The sequence below is a fragment of the Helianthus annuus genome, chromosome 6 (genome assembly GCF_002127325.2).
Source record: "Helianthus annuus cultivar XRQ/B chromosome 6, HanXRQr2.0-SUNRISE, whole genome shotgun sequence".
Taxonomy (NCBI): domain Eukaryota; kingdom Viridiplantae; phylum Streptophyta; class Magnoliopsida; order Asterales; family Asteraceae; genus Helianthus; species Helianthus annuus.
Window position 1 is genome coordinate 14,236,505 of NC_035438.2, and position 15,629 is coordinate 14,252,133.

The following is a 15,629-nucleotide window of genomic DNA, read 5'->3' on the forward strand; positions in this document are numbered from 1 at the left end:
ACACACTATCGGCATCATCATAAACTGCAAGGCATCCGACACAATTCAGTTATGCCCAATTTCATATCCAACACACTATCAACATACAGATCACCTTGAACTATGTTAAGAGTTCAGAAACATAAAAATTCTAACCTAACTCCCGTTAGGTCGGACCAAAGTAAGATCGTTGTTTAGAAGGACCGGGCTTGGGTTCCTCGGATAAAATCACAACGCTAGGGCTACCAGAACTTTTTTGCCCTAACTTGTGTTTCGAAGTCCTACATATTTAAAAAAAAAACTAACTCAGGTGCCTTTTTCCTATAATCCGTTGAAGAAAACCAACTTGGACATGACGGATAACAACAAACTAACCTTTTGTTTGAAGTCTGAATCTTCCGTAAGCGTTTCAGCTTCAACGACGACGACAAGATTATGAACGACTTCCTCATTCTTCAAGCTGGACACTATCGGCTTCTGTGTTAGGGTTTGGGGGGAGTAGCTTTTCAATGATTCTTATGAATGGTAAAGAAGAAAACCTTTTGAATTGTGTTAGGGTTAAGGACGAGAGAGAAATATGAACAGGAGTTGAGAAATGAGTAAAATGGAAAAGAAGAGAGATTTTTGAATTTTGTTACACTTCTTTGATTAGACTGCTACTGCATGGCAGTGGTTTCTGTCTTCCCAATGCTTATGTTACCTACCGAAAATGCCCTTGGATGGTACAAGTTGGCAGTCTTTTGTATTTCCTTTTATTTTTATTAACACCAAAATAATCATGGCCTTTTATCAACTTAGATGTAAGCTAATCAATGGTTCAGAATGGGTTTCCATAGTTTTCTTAAAAAGAAGGGGTTTCTTATATAACCAAGCCCTATATATATATATATATATATATATATATATATATATATATATATATATATATAGTAGTAGGGATATAGTAAAAAGTGTCTAAAATGTGGGAAGTGTAATAAGTGTTTTAAACAATTGGATATTTGATCTAATGGTTGAGATCAATAGGGTATAAAAATGTAAATTGTGTTTTAATTAGAAGGACCTTATGTAAAATTGAAGGGAAATAGTGTCTTTTCCAATGTTTCAAATATGGTAACCGTATCCTACACAACCAAAACCCTCATTAATCTCCTAAAAACTAGCTATTCAAATTTAATTGCTAAATTATATTGATCCTCAATTCTAAAAATACAAAAATATGTAACTGCTGCAAGAAACGTATAACACTATACATCCATCATATAACACTATACATCTATCATATAACAATATATAACACTATACATCCATCGTAGACATGCTACCAGAAAAATATAACACTATATAACACTATGCATCCATCATCTAACACTATATAACCAAAGAACACTATATAACACCATGTGACACTATATAAAAAATATATAACACTATACAGTTCTGAATGGTAGTTGCACTATAGAATTAATAATTTATGGTGTTATATAGTGTTTTTTGATGGTTGCACTACAAAATTATATAACACTACAGAATTATATAACACCAAAAACCATATTATAACACCATATAACACCAAGTAACACTATATAACACTATATAAAAAATATATAACACTATACAGTTCTGAATGGTTGTTGCACTACAGAATTATATAACACTACACAAATTCGTAGATTAATTCCTAAATTCGAATTCCTATAATAAAGGGTGGCGGTTATTTTGGGCAGTTATCTTTTAATCAATTAATTGAAAGAAATATAAAATTACTAATTCACCCTTTTGAATTAATTTAGATATAGGACACTTGTCATCACCACATTATTTCTCATCCTTCTCACAAAAGTAAGACTTTGTACAGGATCCTCTACCTATATATATATATATATTTGTGTATGTACCATTTTTAATGAAATGACTAGAGACCAACATCAATAATGTTTGGTCCAAGATCCAAATAGATCTCGTTTAAGTAATTAGAATTGAAATCTAATACCAATAGTTCATTGTCCAATACTTAAATGTCCATTTGAGTAATTAAGTCAAAATTTCAAATACTAAAATGTGAAGCGTCGATCAATATTCAAGTCTCAACCCGCCATTCGATTCGGAAGTATAAGACCCTAATCAAAACCCCCAATTGGCCATCGTTATTCGATTTCTCCATCATCACTCGCCAAGACGGCAACTCGCAAGGTTATGCTTCAATCGGTTCATTCGATTTCAAACTTCCGATGAAACAAGGGTATGTTTCAATCGGTCAACAATTATCTTCCCGCTTAGCTAATCTCGATAGAACTAGTTGAGTTTTTTTGTATTCCTTGTTATTTGTTAAATTTTTTACTTGTGTTCTATTGGACGAAACATCAGGGACGAAAACTGCACTTTATTCTAATAACTAGCACTCCCATCGTCACTTTCCTTGTTTGTTCTGCGACGCTCGATACTCGCTCGACGTTCGTTCGAAAAATGCTCGGATCGAAAGACGCTCGCTCGACTTTCACTCGGTTAAAAAACGCTCGGTTCGGTTTGGATCGGTTTGTAAACGAACCGAGCACGAGCAAAGTTTTGATCGGTTCGGTTTGGCTCGTGAACAGCCCTAGTCTTAACCATTCAGACACTGTATAATACTTAATCATTCAGAGGCAAATGTCTGAATCATTTAGACATCTGCTCACGAAACAAACAGTTTGAACCATTAAGTGCTGAACCAGTAAGAGGTCATTAAAAGGTAAACAAATAGCCCCTTAACTTGTATATTGTTTTTTTTTTCTTACTTGTACAACCCATTAAACATATAGCTTATTACAAAACCGGAGAAAACGAACCAAGGAACCCGAAATCCAAACGGTTGAACATGCATCTTGTAAAAATTCGGTATTCAGTTTGATTTTATCAACTTTGAATTCGGCTGTGACAAAAAATAATTAAAATTGAGGAAACCGGAAACGAAACTCAAACGGGTGAATACCTAATTATAGCCTTTTTAGTGTACTAGGCGAATAAATGAAAAAAAAAAAAAATCCTTGTAAGGACTGAAGAATATGGACAAGAGTGATGAAAACCTTTTTAAATAATAATAAAAACAATCTTGATGCTAATGGACTTTATAATTTTCTAAAAAGTATTCTCTAAAGTGCAAAGAATAAGTGAAGATTCTGTATGAATAACACCTCTTAACTGTAGCACTAATAACAATAGGATGATAACCTCTAACTGTAGCACAAATAACAATAGGATAATTTTGTGCCACAAAAAAACAATGATTTCAAGTTTTTAGTGGTCAAATCATAATATAAGGGAATCAATCTAAACCTCAAAATAATTCAAGGGCATTTTTGAACACATTGTTTCTGTTGAGGGTTTCTGGCGAAAATCTCACAACAAAGGTCCCATCCCACAAAAGTAATAATAAAGATTTTCATTTCACAGTTTATAACATGAATGAGTAAAAACATAATCATACTCTTGCAAGGAAAAAAAAGTGCATGCTAGCAATGCCGGTTCCAAGATTATTTTTGTACAAGTGTTGGATACGTACGTACATAACACTAGCAACCAATAACGGGTTATTGGATTTTATCACGCTTAACGGTGGCCACCACCAGACACTAGCCAGTAGCATGTGCACCACCGCCAACCGTGACCCCCATTGAACTCCGACATTACCTAAAAAAAACATTCATAAATCCACATCCGAGTCTGAGTATTTACATTTTTTTACTATATTTCAAACTAAACACAGTATTCATATAATATATATTTCATATTTTTTTTTTACTTTTCGAATATCGGATAATCCAATTATCCGAAATTTTTAAAAATCAATATCCAAATCCAAATCCAAAAATTCAGATCATCCGATATTTCAGATTGGGTTTCGGATCCGATTTTTTTTAATACCACTACGTAATACGACTAATAAAAATTGCCAAGTGGGCCTGTGACCCAGGCCCAAATTTGTATCCACTAATGGGCCGAGCCTTTTGCCCAAATTCTAAAACCCTCGATCTTCATCGTCTCTACCAAAATCTCCGATTCGTACACACACTCACTGTCCGCATAATCAATCGACCATTCACCATTTTGTGCTAGAAATTTAGACAAAAAGCTATGCAGAGATCGTGTAGAAGCCTATCGCGATTCCTCACATCAAATCGAGGGTTTTGCACATCAACAAAAGGTGCTGATAATGAAAAGATCGTAGCTTCCGTGCTGTTCGAGCGGCTTCCGGTTATTATTCCCAAAATTGATCCAGTCGTCTACGCGTTTCAAGAGTTCTCGTTAGTTATCTCTATCCTTTTATTTATGTGTATATTATTATCAGGAAAAATGTGTTAAGTGAGTGAGAAATTAGGGTTTTTATTTGACTTTTTGGGATCAGTTAAATGTTAAGTTATAACTTATAAGCCGTAGAATCGTTTGGATTAATGGATAGTGAAAACATTTGGATTATGATTAATAGAAACTAAAAAGAAATTGATTAATCGATGCACATTTGAATTTGAAGTCTGTTAACAAAGAGAAAAAGAAATGTACACACTTTTGGATTCGGACAGAATACCGATAACACATGTTGGCTTTAAAATGCCTGTCATCACATGATACGGTCTAATGCAGCGGGTGACCGGGATTTGAACGAATTTGATAGGTTTACGGAGAAAACCTACAAACTCCCAAGATAGATAACCCTTAGAGGGGGTCAAGCTCCAAGAACACAAGACAAGAAGAGACTATTTTTTACCACAATTTTTCTCATTATTGTTACTAAAAACACAAAGCCTTATATAGGCATACAATGCAAGTATGGAAATAAACTAACCACTAAATAAGCTATCCACTAACTACTGAAAATATGCAAACAATAGAAATAATAAATGGAAACACAAAGTGACGTGCAAACTAAATGATGGTGCATGAGAACGTGTAATGGTTGTTGGGCTTCATGGGTTTGTTTACGTGGGTTACGTGATCGTATTAGAAATGCAGTATGCTGTATTGTCACTAGTTGCGGCTTGTTTTCTTGATGAAATCTAGTCGGTATGCTTGGAACCTAAGCAGTTAATGCGGTAAATTATCGGATATCTGTCAAGGACCGATATTTGAGATATCGGTTATCGTGGTGGGATATCGGTAATATTAGTATCATGCAAAACTTATATATATAGCAATTTAACACTAACAATTCGGTATCTTCTCCTACCATTAACAAATTAACCTTTTGCAATTGCAAAACACTAATAGTTTTAGCAAGTAGGAACTGACTAAGACTTAGAACATTAACATAACACTAACAACTAACAATTAAGACTTAAAACACTAATAGCAGCAATAAGAAGAAAGACGAATGGTAGAACTAAGAAGAAAGGTACTGATATTGGGAAAATCGTGATATACCGGTCAACTATCGATCAATATTGTCGATATTATGGGTACGATATTTTGCATAGATATCTCGGCAGGGGACCGATAACCGATATATCACTGATATATCGGTGATATGTCGGGATGTTAATTACATAGCTTGGAACATTCATTTTTTTTTAAACTTTTTTTTTCTTGAAGCTGCTGGTTGGCTTATTGTTTATATGAAAGGCACTTTCAAGCAAATGCTTCATGCATATATGCAACTTAATTTATAGAATTTTATACAAAAACTTTCTCAAATAGTTATGGCCCTGAAGTTTAGTACAGGTTATCTGTAAATTTCGATACTTATCATTTCAGGACATTGTCATCGTTGTGTTACTGCTTGTTAGTGGTTCTGGCTACCACTTTTGATTATGTTAGATGATAATGGTATAATACTGTGATTCACTATTTGATTGTGTTTTTCTTGACTAATGTGTATATCATCATGATAACGTGTAGCTTTCGTTGGAGGCAACAGTTTCGTCGGGCATATCCTGAAGAATTCCTTAAAAAATCTGATGCTAGGTAATATTATTTGCAGTGGTTGACGTTTCTTACATGCTATAAATTTTTCTAATTCCTTTTATGAAGGCATATCCGAACGATCTCATTTTTAATGGCCCTTACGTTTGTGATTATCTCAGGGGTAAGGGCGAATACCAAATTGATTTTGAGCCGGCTCCAAGGATCACTGAAGCTGACAAAACCAATGATAAAAAGTACCAAATTTCGACCAACTTTTGATATTTCCTATCTTATTGATATGTGAACAGTATGTAATAATACTTGCACTCGTTTCTTGAAGGTCATTGAAACGAGCCCTTGACAGAAGGCTTTATCTTCTTCTTTATGGTGATTCATATGGTACTCCCAAAGGCCAATCCGTATGGCACTTCCCTGAAAAAGTTTACAAGTCTGAAGAGACGTTGCGCAAGGTAGTTTTGGAACTTGCGTATTTTCGTTATTGTTGTGTACTCTTTCTTGTAATAAACTGTTCGTTCAGTGTGCAGAATCTGCACTAGAATCTGTCATTGGAGATTTATCTCATACGTACTTTGTTGGAAATGCTCCAATGGGCCATATTGCGATGCCACCTACTGACAAGAACAAGGATAATGAATCTTTCAAGGTATGCCATCCATCATCCATCCATTCCGTTTTTGTGTATAGAGTTGAATCATATGCAAATCTACATCAACCACCAAATTTACTAATAGTATTGGAAAATACATGTGAATTATACAAATTATAACAAGTTGATTACTTTCATTTAGGGGTGCAAACGAGCCGAGCCGAGCCCGAGCTCGATTAACTTATGAGAGCTCGAGCTGGAGCTCGGCTCGGTTCGAACTTTGAAGCTCGAGCTCGGCTCGTTGGTGTTTCTCAAGCTCGAGCTTGGCTTGGGCTCGACTCGTTTAGGCTCGCGAGCTCGATAAGTGAAGCTCGGGCTCGTTCACTAAACAAGCTTATTTTTAGGTTTGGGCTCGGCTCATAAACAAGTTTAAGTAAGCTCGGCTAGGCTTGTTTACTAGACAACTTCAAATAAGGGTAGATGTCTAAATATTAATAAAAACTAATATCACACTAAGGCTCGATAAGCTTCACATGCCAGGGTCGAGCTCAGGCTCGTAAATAAACTAGCTTTATTTTGGGCTCAAGTTCCGCTTAGGCTCAATAAGGCTCAGCTCGTTTTGAGCTTATCCTTGAGCCAATCTCGAGCCGGTTGGCTCGTTTGCACCCTTACTTTCATTTATCAGTTTGTTTTTTCTGGTTTGGTGTACATGCACCCGCTGACAAGATTTTGTAATTTTGATTTGTTTATGCGTGCAGAGGTTTTTCTTTAAATCTCAAGTGATTGCAACAAATAAGCTGAATATCAAATGCAAAGATTTCGTGTGGGTAACCAAGGATGAGTTGTTGGAGTACTTCCCTGAGCACAGCGAATACTTGACGAAAATGATCATCAGCTGAACCAATTCATTTTCAGTCCAAGATTAGTAAACAGTCTAGCGCAGCCCAATAACTTAGTTGATGTTCAAATGCATTTGTTCGATCTTGTTTGTGGGTTTTAAAAACGCCAAAACTTATATCTCCGTTTTTGATAAAAGTGTAATGATTGTACCCGTTTTAGGCTGTTATTTTAAAGCTATACATTCATTTGAATCTTATGATATGAAATCCCCAAAGATTTCTTGACTGTGTTACGTTTTTGTAGATTTTATAACAGGCTACAAGGGGGAGGAGTAGCGATTCTGCTAAAAACTCTGTTGTCAGAAAGCAACCGAGAATGGTCACTTATACAACCAGGTAAAGTTGATGATAGTACAAACCATATCTATCTTACAAACCGTGAGAACAAATTCGAGCACTTAAATTAGCACATACATAAAACCGTGAGAACATGTACTGCATTCAGTACGCAGCCTTTTATTTTTGATCCAGATATGCATCACCAAGGGAAACCTACATCTCCTTGTGGTGAAAGCTAAAACTCTCATTGTGCAGACCAGATCGAAGATACCATCTGTCGTTACATAGGCTCACCATTACTTGTAGGAACGAACATTCACAACAAACAACAATTCACCCTACTTGATTCACGCACAAATACATATGGATAAATAAACTAGTTACATCTTCCAGAGCCTTAACTGCATAACCATTTGAACTAGGATTCATTCAAACGGTTTTATTATGTGAACAAAGAACAAGGATCTAATCAATCTGATAAAAGTAGTTCTGGTAGCTGTCTTCATGGGCAGTTTGAAACCGCAATGCAACCGACACCGACCCATCTCCGCTCTCACCGGAAGAAACAATGCCCTAGCCATCAACGTTAATGGTTGCAGGACCCACATAAACACACTTTCCCCACCCAAAATCTAGTCCTTCAAAGGGTATGCCCAGCCAACTTATAATCTCCATGTTTGGGTTCCCATCAAAACAACCTGTTGTAGACCCGATGGTATGAGATGTTCGGAAAGGGGTTAGATCCGGCTGCCGTTTTGTATCATCCAGGGCTGACTTCACGTAGTCCTCGGTTACTATTTCCACAGCTTCTCTCATCTTACCACACGCGTAAGGTAAGGGCTGCTTCACCAACTCACCAGAGTGGCTACACGCGGCTTGTTTCATAATCGCATTGCCAAAATACCACTTTGGTAGTGGCATCCGGCCTCGGATACTCACTGGAATAAATAACTTTGTTGGTTGCATAGGGTGGTGTCCCCGTGCCATAGTTGCACATCTCCACATGTGTCCCGCCACAGCTTCGAATTGGCTAAATGGACGTGGAATGTATGCTGGTCGTGTTTTGTTCGCGATATCTTTCAGTTTCTGGACTTGCTCTTTGCTTAGATGTAGCATGACAATCTTTGTTTCCTTATTATGCTCCTCGTGATCATCTGACTGACCGATTAGTAGTGGGTTTGGTACGAATCTTTCGTGTTTGAACCGTGGAGGTAGTGTTGGATCTGCAGTTAGCAACACGCTACGATCAAGAAACGGTTGGTTTCCTATTGGATCACCACGAGCCATTCGAGCCCATTCGTCCATAAAATGGGAAGCACATGTACCATCCACCATTATGTTAGATACTCCAATGCCGAGGCTGATCCCACCGCAGCTCAACTCAGTAAGTTGCACCATAAGAAGTGGCAGCTCATGCAAATCCGATGCATCATAACTGACCACGGGCACAAGAGACCGCAGCTCATTTGGGAGTGCAAAGTCTCTGAAATCTTCAATTTTCGCACTCGAAGTAGCTTCGTAGAACACCGCGCCGTTGGAATTACATTAGAGAGCAACACGACCACGGGTACCTGCGATGAAGTGCAAGCGTCCCGCGAGAGGGTAGAAGTGCACCAACACTTGACTCAGAGAGTCTCGGTGTACTTGAGAGGCTGCTGCAAAAGAGATCGAATCCGAGGAAGGGCGATAAAAGTAGACCGTGAGTGCCGGAGCTACAGTTTTTTCTTGGTCAAGCTCGGAGAGACACATAGGTGCAGTTGGTGTTGGTCTTGCAGGGGTTATCACGAAGCATTGCCCAACATTCACCATTTTTGCATCTTTTTGTGCCTCAAGGATTGATTATTGGAAGCAGAATAAGCGAGTGAATGTGGTTCATGGACTCACATGAAGCTGCTTTATATTGGACCAACCTAGTACCTTAAATGAGTAAAATTCCAAATATGGTATTTATATTTTGGGATATCGGATTTAAATAACCCCAACTTTCATCAATTGGTCGATAACACTCCCAACTTTCGATTTGTACATCAACACTCCCAACGTTGAAAGTTGGGAGTGCTAGTGTACAAACCGAAAGTTAGGAATGTTATCGGCTAACCATGTTAATTAAAGTAAGTCGCATTTGGTGTATCATTCGGGCTTCTAACAACCCGTATGAACCTTTGCTCTCTCAACTCCAAACCCAAAGCTCGTTAAAATTGAAGTAGAGTTGTATTGGTTGCTGAAGGGGTAACTTCCCAACTTCCCTATAACCCGATTTAAAAAGACCCATAAACTATTCTTAACGGTTTGAACCAACTGGCCGGACCCATGGATCCGGAAGAATACTTACGAGGTATAAGTAGTACTCCTTGATGTTCTATTAACAGCATGATGCGGCAATTACATTACATGGCTAGACAGTGACACCCACACGTCGGAAAAGGTATCTTCTTGTGGAAGATATATTCAACAAACGAATTTCAAATGCATGAATCTTTATTGAACAAACACCATACAGTTTAAAAGTAATTATTGCTAGACAATGCCTGATCTCTTGGCACATTCAAGACAATCATCTAAGATCATCTCCATACTATATTTGTAAGAAAAACCTTTATCTTCAAGTTTTCTGGATCCCCATTTGACTTCTTTCCCATGTTCTTCCAAGTATCTATAACAAGAAAACCGTGATGATATTTTAACATTTTAACAAACCACTAAGTTCTCTATAAGTAGTTGTTAAATCAAACTCTTACTCATGGTTCAGTTGTGGATAGGCTTTTTGATAGTATTTGGCGATTTCGGCACATGAAACAAACGAACTAGCACATAAGAACCTCCCTTTTAATGATGGCGTTTCTGCGCAAAAGATATGAGCTCGACAAGCGTCTTCAATGTGTATGATGGGGACCTTTCCTAGCAATGCTTCTAAGTACCTTTGTTCTTGGTACCTTATCACATTATTGGTTATTGGTGATACAATCACCAGTGTAGTTGTTGAAGGGACTCCGCCACCAACCAGCCCAAGACCTAATGTCACCACCTCTAACCCATTTGGCTTTTGTTCCAAGATTTTCAACAGTTCTTGCTCTGATTTTGTTTTTGCTGGTGTGTAGTTCTATAGCAAAGCACATAAATTTAAATTTAAAGTAAAGGGAGAAGTTAATATGTGTGTGTATATATATACACACACGGGCCCGGTGGTAAAGTGTACTGTGCTATTCAACCAAATGATTGTGAGTTCAAATCATGCGAAATTGCAGGTATGATGATTTGACTAGTAGAGTTGTAGAGTAGAGATTGTGTTTGTCTGTCATAAAAATACACACATATCTATACCTAATACATAAATAAATGGTTATACCATGTGTTACAATTATGTAAACTCAAAACTTTTTTCCCGCTTCTTTTATTTCACCCTTTCGTATTAATTCTTTTTTTTTTTAATTTTAAAAGTTAAATAAAAAAGACAATAGTTATAAAACAAAACATATTCAATCATAGCTTATCCCAAAATAATATTTTTTTAGTTCTTAAATTTTCAAAACCAAATATTTATTGTTTCCTAATTTATTCAACCTGTATAACATACGAAATATTTAGTTACCTTTTTCAAATTTAGAAAAAAATCTGTAAACCAAATTCATGTCTAAATCTAAGTGTAGATAATTTCCTACACATAATTAGCTAATGTATGAGTAGGTGAACAATTATAATGAAAATAGAAAACATATGCACAAATTAGTTAACTAATGGTATCCATATATCGCAATCTCAGCTTATAACTAATGATAGCAATCTACTAATAATAGCTAGTGTTAGCCAGAGAGATGTTCATCGGTAATCATTTTGAAAGAGTAAAACTTTCGACGCCGAATATAAATTTTGACACGAGAAAACGCGTCAATCCATTAGGGGATAGGGGTGGTTATCACTCACCACCCATTTATCACTCACAACTTCCAATAAAGTTTCGTCACGTCATCGAGCTTTATTCCATCACTCACAACCTTTTTTAGTGGAAATGCCCATCACTCACCACCACACCCAACAATTTCCTCCCAACCAACAATTTCCATCACAACATTCAAAATATAACAAAACATAACGCGTCAAAAGTTTAACGCGATTCAATGTCCACGCATGATGTTTATGGGGGTGGCGGTGGTGTTTTGCATACTTCCACGCATTGAATTCTTCCCTCACGTACGAATATGCCACCGCCCCGGGTGGCCTTAGAGAGCTGTTAGAAACTGCTATCAGTAATCCATCGGAAAGAGCATTACTCACGGCCAATTTTTTTTAAGTTCTCACATGATTCCCTCTTTCTTTATACGTGTGTTGCGTGTATTTATTTATATGTATATATATATTTGAAATTCTTTTTTCTAAATTAAAAAAGCTTTCTAATCTAAATATTAATAAAAGACTCCAATTAATGTCATATGGCAATCTTTCCTTCAACTTCACAATTTTTACTTTTAATTTATTTAAAAATAATTTTGTTATCATTATCCTTATTATTATTATTATTATTATTATTATTATTATTATTATTATTATTATTATTACTATTTACTTAATTATCCAATAAACATAGCATCAGTTCCTTCTTAATTATTTAAGATTCGTCCATTATGACAACATAAATCAACACATGAATTCTTAAAAATTAATGATATTTTAAACTATAAATAATATAAAACACTGTGATTATAATAAAATATATGAATGGTAAATCAACATAAGAGGAAGGTTAACGTACATTACGGCTTAACGTACATCACGTACGACATGTAATTACGCACGTTCATTTTAAAATTACGCACGTTATAACTAAAAAATTCAAAATCACGCATGTTGAAACACAATAATCACACATATTGATAACATTAATCACGCATGTTATAGAACAAATTACGCACGTTGTCGTACGTTAAGCCGTAATGTACGATATACTTTTTCATCAACATAATATCAATTATTTATTATCTATTATTATATGATATTATCTATTATCTATATATATTAATCATTTATATATATTAATTTATAACATTTGAGAAACAGTGTCTATTTTTTTGTGGGTTGTCCTTTATGCTAATGTTTTTATTTTCTATTTTTTTCTTTTGGTGAACTTTAATATTATTTATTTTTATTATAAAACTTCGGTTCTTATAATTTTTCCCATAGTTAAATGAGTTTAGATTTTTATTAGTTTTTGTTTTGGACTTTTTCCCGTATATGGTCGTCGTTCGGTTGCTACTTAGCACATTCTTTAGTGGTCACATTTGATCTCTCGAGTTTTTTTACCCCTTTACTTTTTAATATGTATCGGTATTGAGAAATAGTGCATATTTTGTCTTTTGTGGGTTTGTCCTTTTTGTTTATGTATTTTTTTCTTTTTCTTTTGGTGAGCTTTAATGTTTTTCATTTTCCCCATAGTTAATTGAGTTTAGTTTTTTTATTAGTTTTTGTTTTACGCTATGTTCCCGAGTTAACTTAACGAGGGATAAGAAAAGAAAGCAAAAGTGAGAAAGGAAAGGACGAGAAAGGAAAATAAAAGATTACTTTCCCACCGTTTCCTCCCAAATCGGAAGGAAAGAAAAATTAAAGAATTTAGCCTAGCTTTCCCGTCATTTCCTTTCTTTTCCTTCCTTAAATGAAACTCGGGAACACGACATGTTTTATTTTCCTTTCTTTTCCTTCCTTAAATGAAACTCTGGAACACAAAATATTTTTACTTTCTTTTTGTTTCCTTTCCTTTCCTTCCGTTAGTAAACTCTGGAACACAGTGTTAGGCTTTTTTCCCGGATATGATTGTTATTCGGTCGCTACTTAGCACGGTGTTTAGTGGTCACATTTAATCCCTCAAGTTTTTTTAGTCCTTGACTTTTTAATATGTGTCGGTATAAATTCGAATTTATCTACGTCTCACGTCACGTAAGCCGCTTTATGTTAGAAATTCGTATTTTAATATCATTTTGATCGCCGTTCGATTGCTACTCGGTTGGTAGCACGGTTTTACATCACCTCCCTGCAACGCGGGGGCTAAAGACTAGTTAAAGAAGATACAAGTGAATAACTGATTCTTTTTTATAGAAAAAAAAAATAAACCTGCACGGAATCACCCGCAAACGGGACACTGAGATGAAGTGGTGTCCAACAACTTTCATCAATGGTGATTTTATAACCACTCCCATCATATTTCAAAGGCGAAGCTGCAACAACAGAAGAGGTGTAGATGAGCCGCTTCACTGTTCCCGAATTTATGCAAGCATTTGTGATCGTCTTTGCTGCACCAACTGTTGCCTCAACCACGTCGTTATACTGTAAATATAATAAACCAAAGTTGAAATTAATTTAACATTCAGTTTTGAATATCTTGTTTGTTAGTCACTTAGTTGTGAATTCAAGGACGTATGTAATGTAGCACCTTATACCCTGTGGTGTGAAACAAAGGGGTTGCAACATGGAAAACAAAGACACATCCTTGTATTGCCTTTTCAAACTCTTGTGGTTTGTATATATCAGCTTCAAACAAATGAAGCCTTTCTTCTGCACCTGGGAAACCCTTTAAAAGTCCCACCTTGGATTCCTCACCTTTCACGAAAATTATATCTTGCAAAAACATTACCTACATATATACAAATATAAAAAGCAGGCTTCCGCGTTTGTGATATAGGTATTGGAACGGGTATGAGATTGAAAAAAAAAAAATATTTTGCGGATATACCTGTTTATCCAAACCATATATATGCCTGGAAAATATACCCGTAGTTTATAACTTCTAATTTTATTTTGAGTAATTAATTACTGTTTTCGTCCCTGTGGTTTGTCAAAAATCACTATTTCAGTCCATTAGTTTAAAAATTGCGATTTCAGTCCCTGTGGTTTCACTTTCGTAACCATTTCAGTCCACCTCGTAACCATTTCAGTCCCTGTACTTAACAGAATAATGGATTAAAATGATTACGAAAGTGAAACCACAGAGACTGAGATGGTTACGAAAGTGAAACCACAGGGACTAAAATCGCAATTTTTAAACTAATGGACTGAAATAGTGATTTTTGACAAACCACAGGGACGAAAACAGTAATTAACTTTAGCCAGTGTTTATTAAATTTTCATTCTAGTAGTTTATTACGTTGAAATTAAACTTATGTTTTGAGATTTTTATTCCTAAGTCACCTTTTGAGATTTGTATCATCATCAAGTTTACGTATTTAAGATATTTCAAACATTTTACGGTAACGATATATGTATGTAATTTATAATATTTTAATTATTGTTTTGTTAACAACATAAAATTATATAAAAGTTAGAACGGAAAGAAAAAGAAATATACTTGATAATACCACCGTGACGGGTAATTACACAACAAATACGGACATGTATTGAGCTGGGTATAAGATATGATTTTACGACTGGTATAACACTGGGATTACCAATACTCATCCCGGCCCATTGCCATCCCTACATACAACTCGAACCTTTGACCTCCATGTGACATGGCAGTAACCTTACCACTGATTCAAGGTTCACCTTACATGTATACAAATGCGAAGAAAGAAATCGTACCTAGGTTTCTTAGAGTTGCATGGACAATGTAACCATTTTGTAGAAGTGCACGAACCAGGTTTGAACCAATGTAACCAGCACCTCCAGTCACACAAACCTTGCGCTCCATTTCAGATTCAAGAAAACAATTATACCCTTTTTCTTCCTTACCTTTTCTTTTATAGCCTCAAGTTCGATCATTTATTAAAAATTGCTGTGCTAAGCTATAAGGCATGGAAATTAAAGTCAATAGATGAGGGTATCATAAACATGCCTGCATAAATATGAAGAATTTTTTTTACTACTTTGTATTTTTTTCTAGTAGCCTCAATTAAAAGTCAAAACTTTGGTATTGATTCGGTTTCATGAAATGTACAGCTCAGCCTTTTAATTGTTGTGCATTGATCAGACCCTTTGTTGTTCCTTTTAAACATGGGCAAAGTACTTCCTTA

General features: G+C 35.7%; 3 protein-coding genes across 3 annotated transcripts; 1 reads left to right on the forward strand and 2 right to left on the reverse strand.

Annotated features, from left to right (window-relative positions):
- Positions 1 to 3,988: 3,988 nt before the first annotated feature.
- LOC110864811 (39S ribosomal protein L46, mitochondrial) lies at positions 3,989 to 7,584 on the forward strand. Its single transcript, XM_022113964.2, has 6 exons — positions 3,989 to 4,256; positions 5,845 to 5,910; positions 6,030 to 6,104; positions 6,191 to 6,320; positions 6,389 to 6,514; positions 7,216 to 7,584. Exons 1-6 carry the CDS (start codon positions 4,087 to 4,089, stop codon positions 7,354 to 7,356), a joined length of 708 nt encoding a protein of 235 aa, XP_021969656.1. The 5' UTR covers positions 3,989 to 4,086; the 3' UTR covers positions 7,357 to 7,584.
- Positions 7,585 to 8,208: 624 nt separating this feature from the next.
- LOC110944427 (spermidine hydroxycinnamoyl transferase) lies at positions 8,209 to 9,444 on the reverse strand. Its single transcript, XM_022186092.1, has 2 exons — positions 9,207 to 9,444; positions 8,209 to 9,125 (listed from the first exon to the last, which is right to left on the reverse strand). Exons 1-2 carry the CDS (start codon positions 9,442 to 9,444, stop codon positions 8,209 to 8,211), a joined length of 1,155 nt encoding a protein of 384 aa, XP_022041784.1.
- A 605-nt stretch (positions 9,445 to 10,049) lies between these two features.
- LOC110863770 (vestitone reductase) lies at positions 10,050 to 15,307 on the reverse strand. The gene is made up of 5 exons (XM_022113080.2): positions 15,199 to 15,307; positions 14,054 to 14,220; positions 13,735 to 13,947; positions 10,374 to 10,735; positions 10,050 to 10,288 (listed from the first exon to the last, which is right to left on the reverse strand). Exons 1-5 carry the CDS (start codon positions 15,305 to 15,307, stop codon positions 10,153 to 10,155), a joined length of 987 nt encoding a protein of 328 aa, XP_021968772.1. The 3' UTR covers positions 10,050 to 10,152.
- Positions 15,308 to 15,629: the final 322 nt, after the last annotated feature.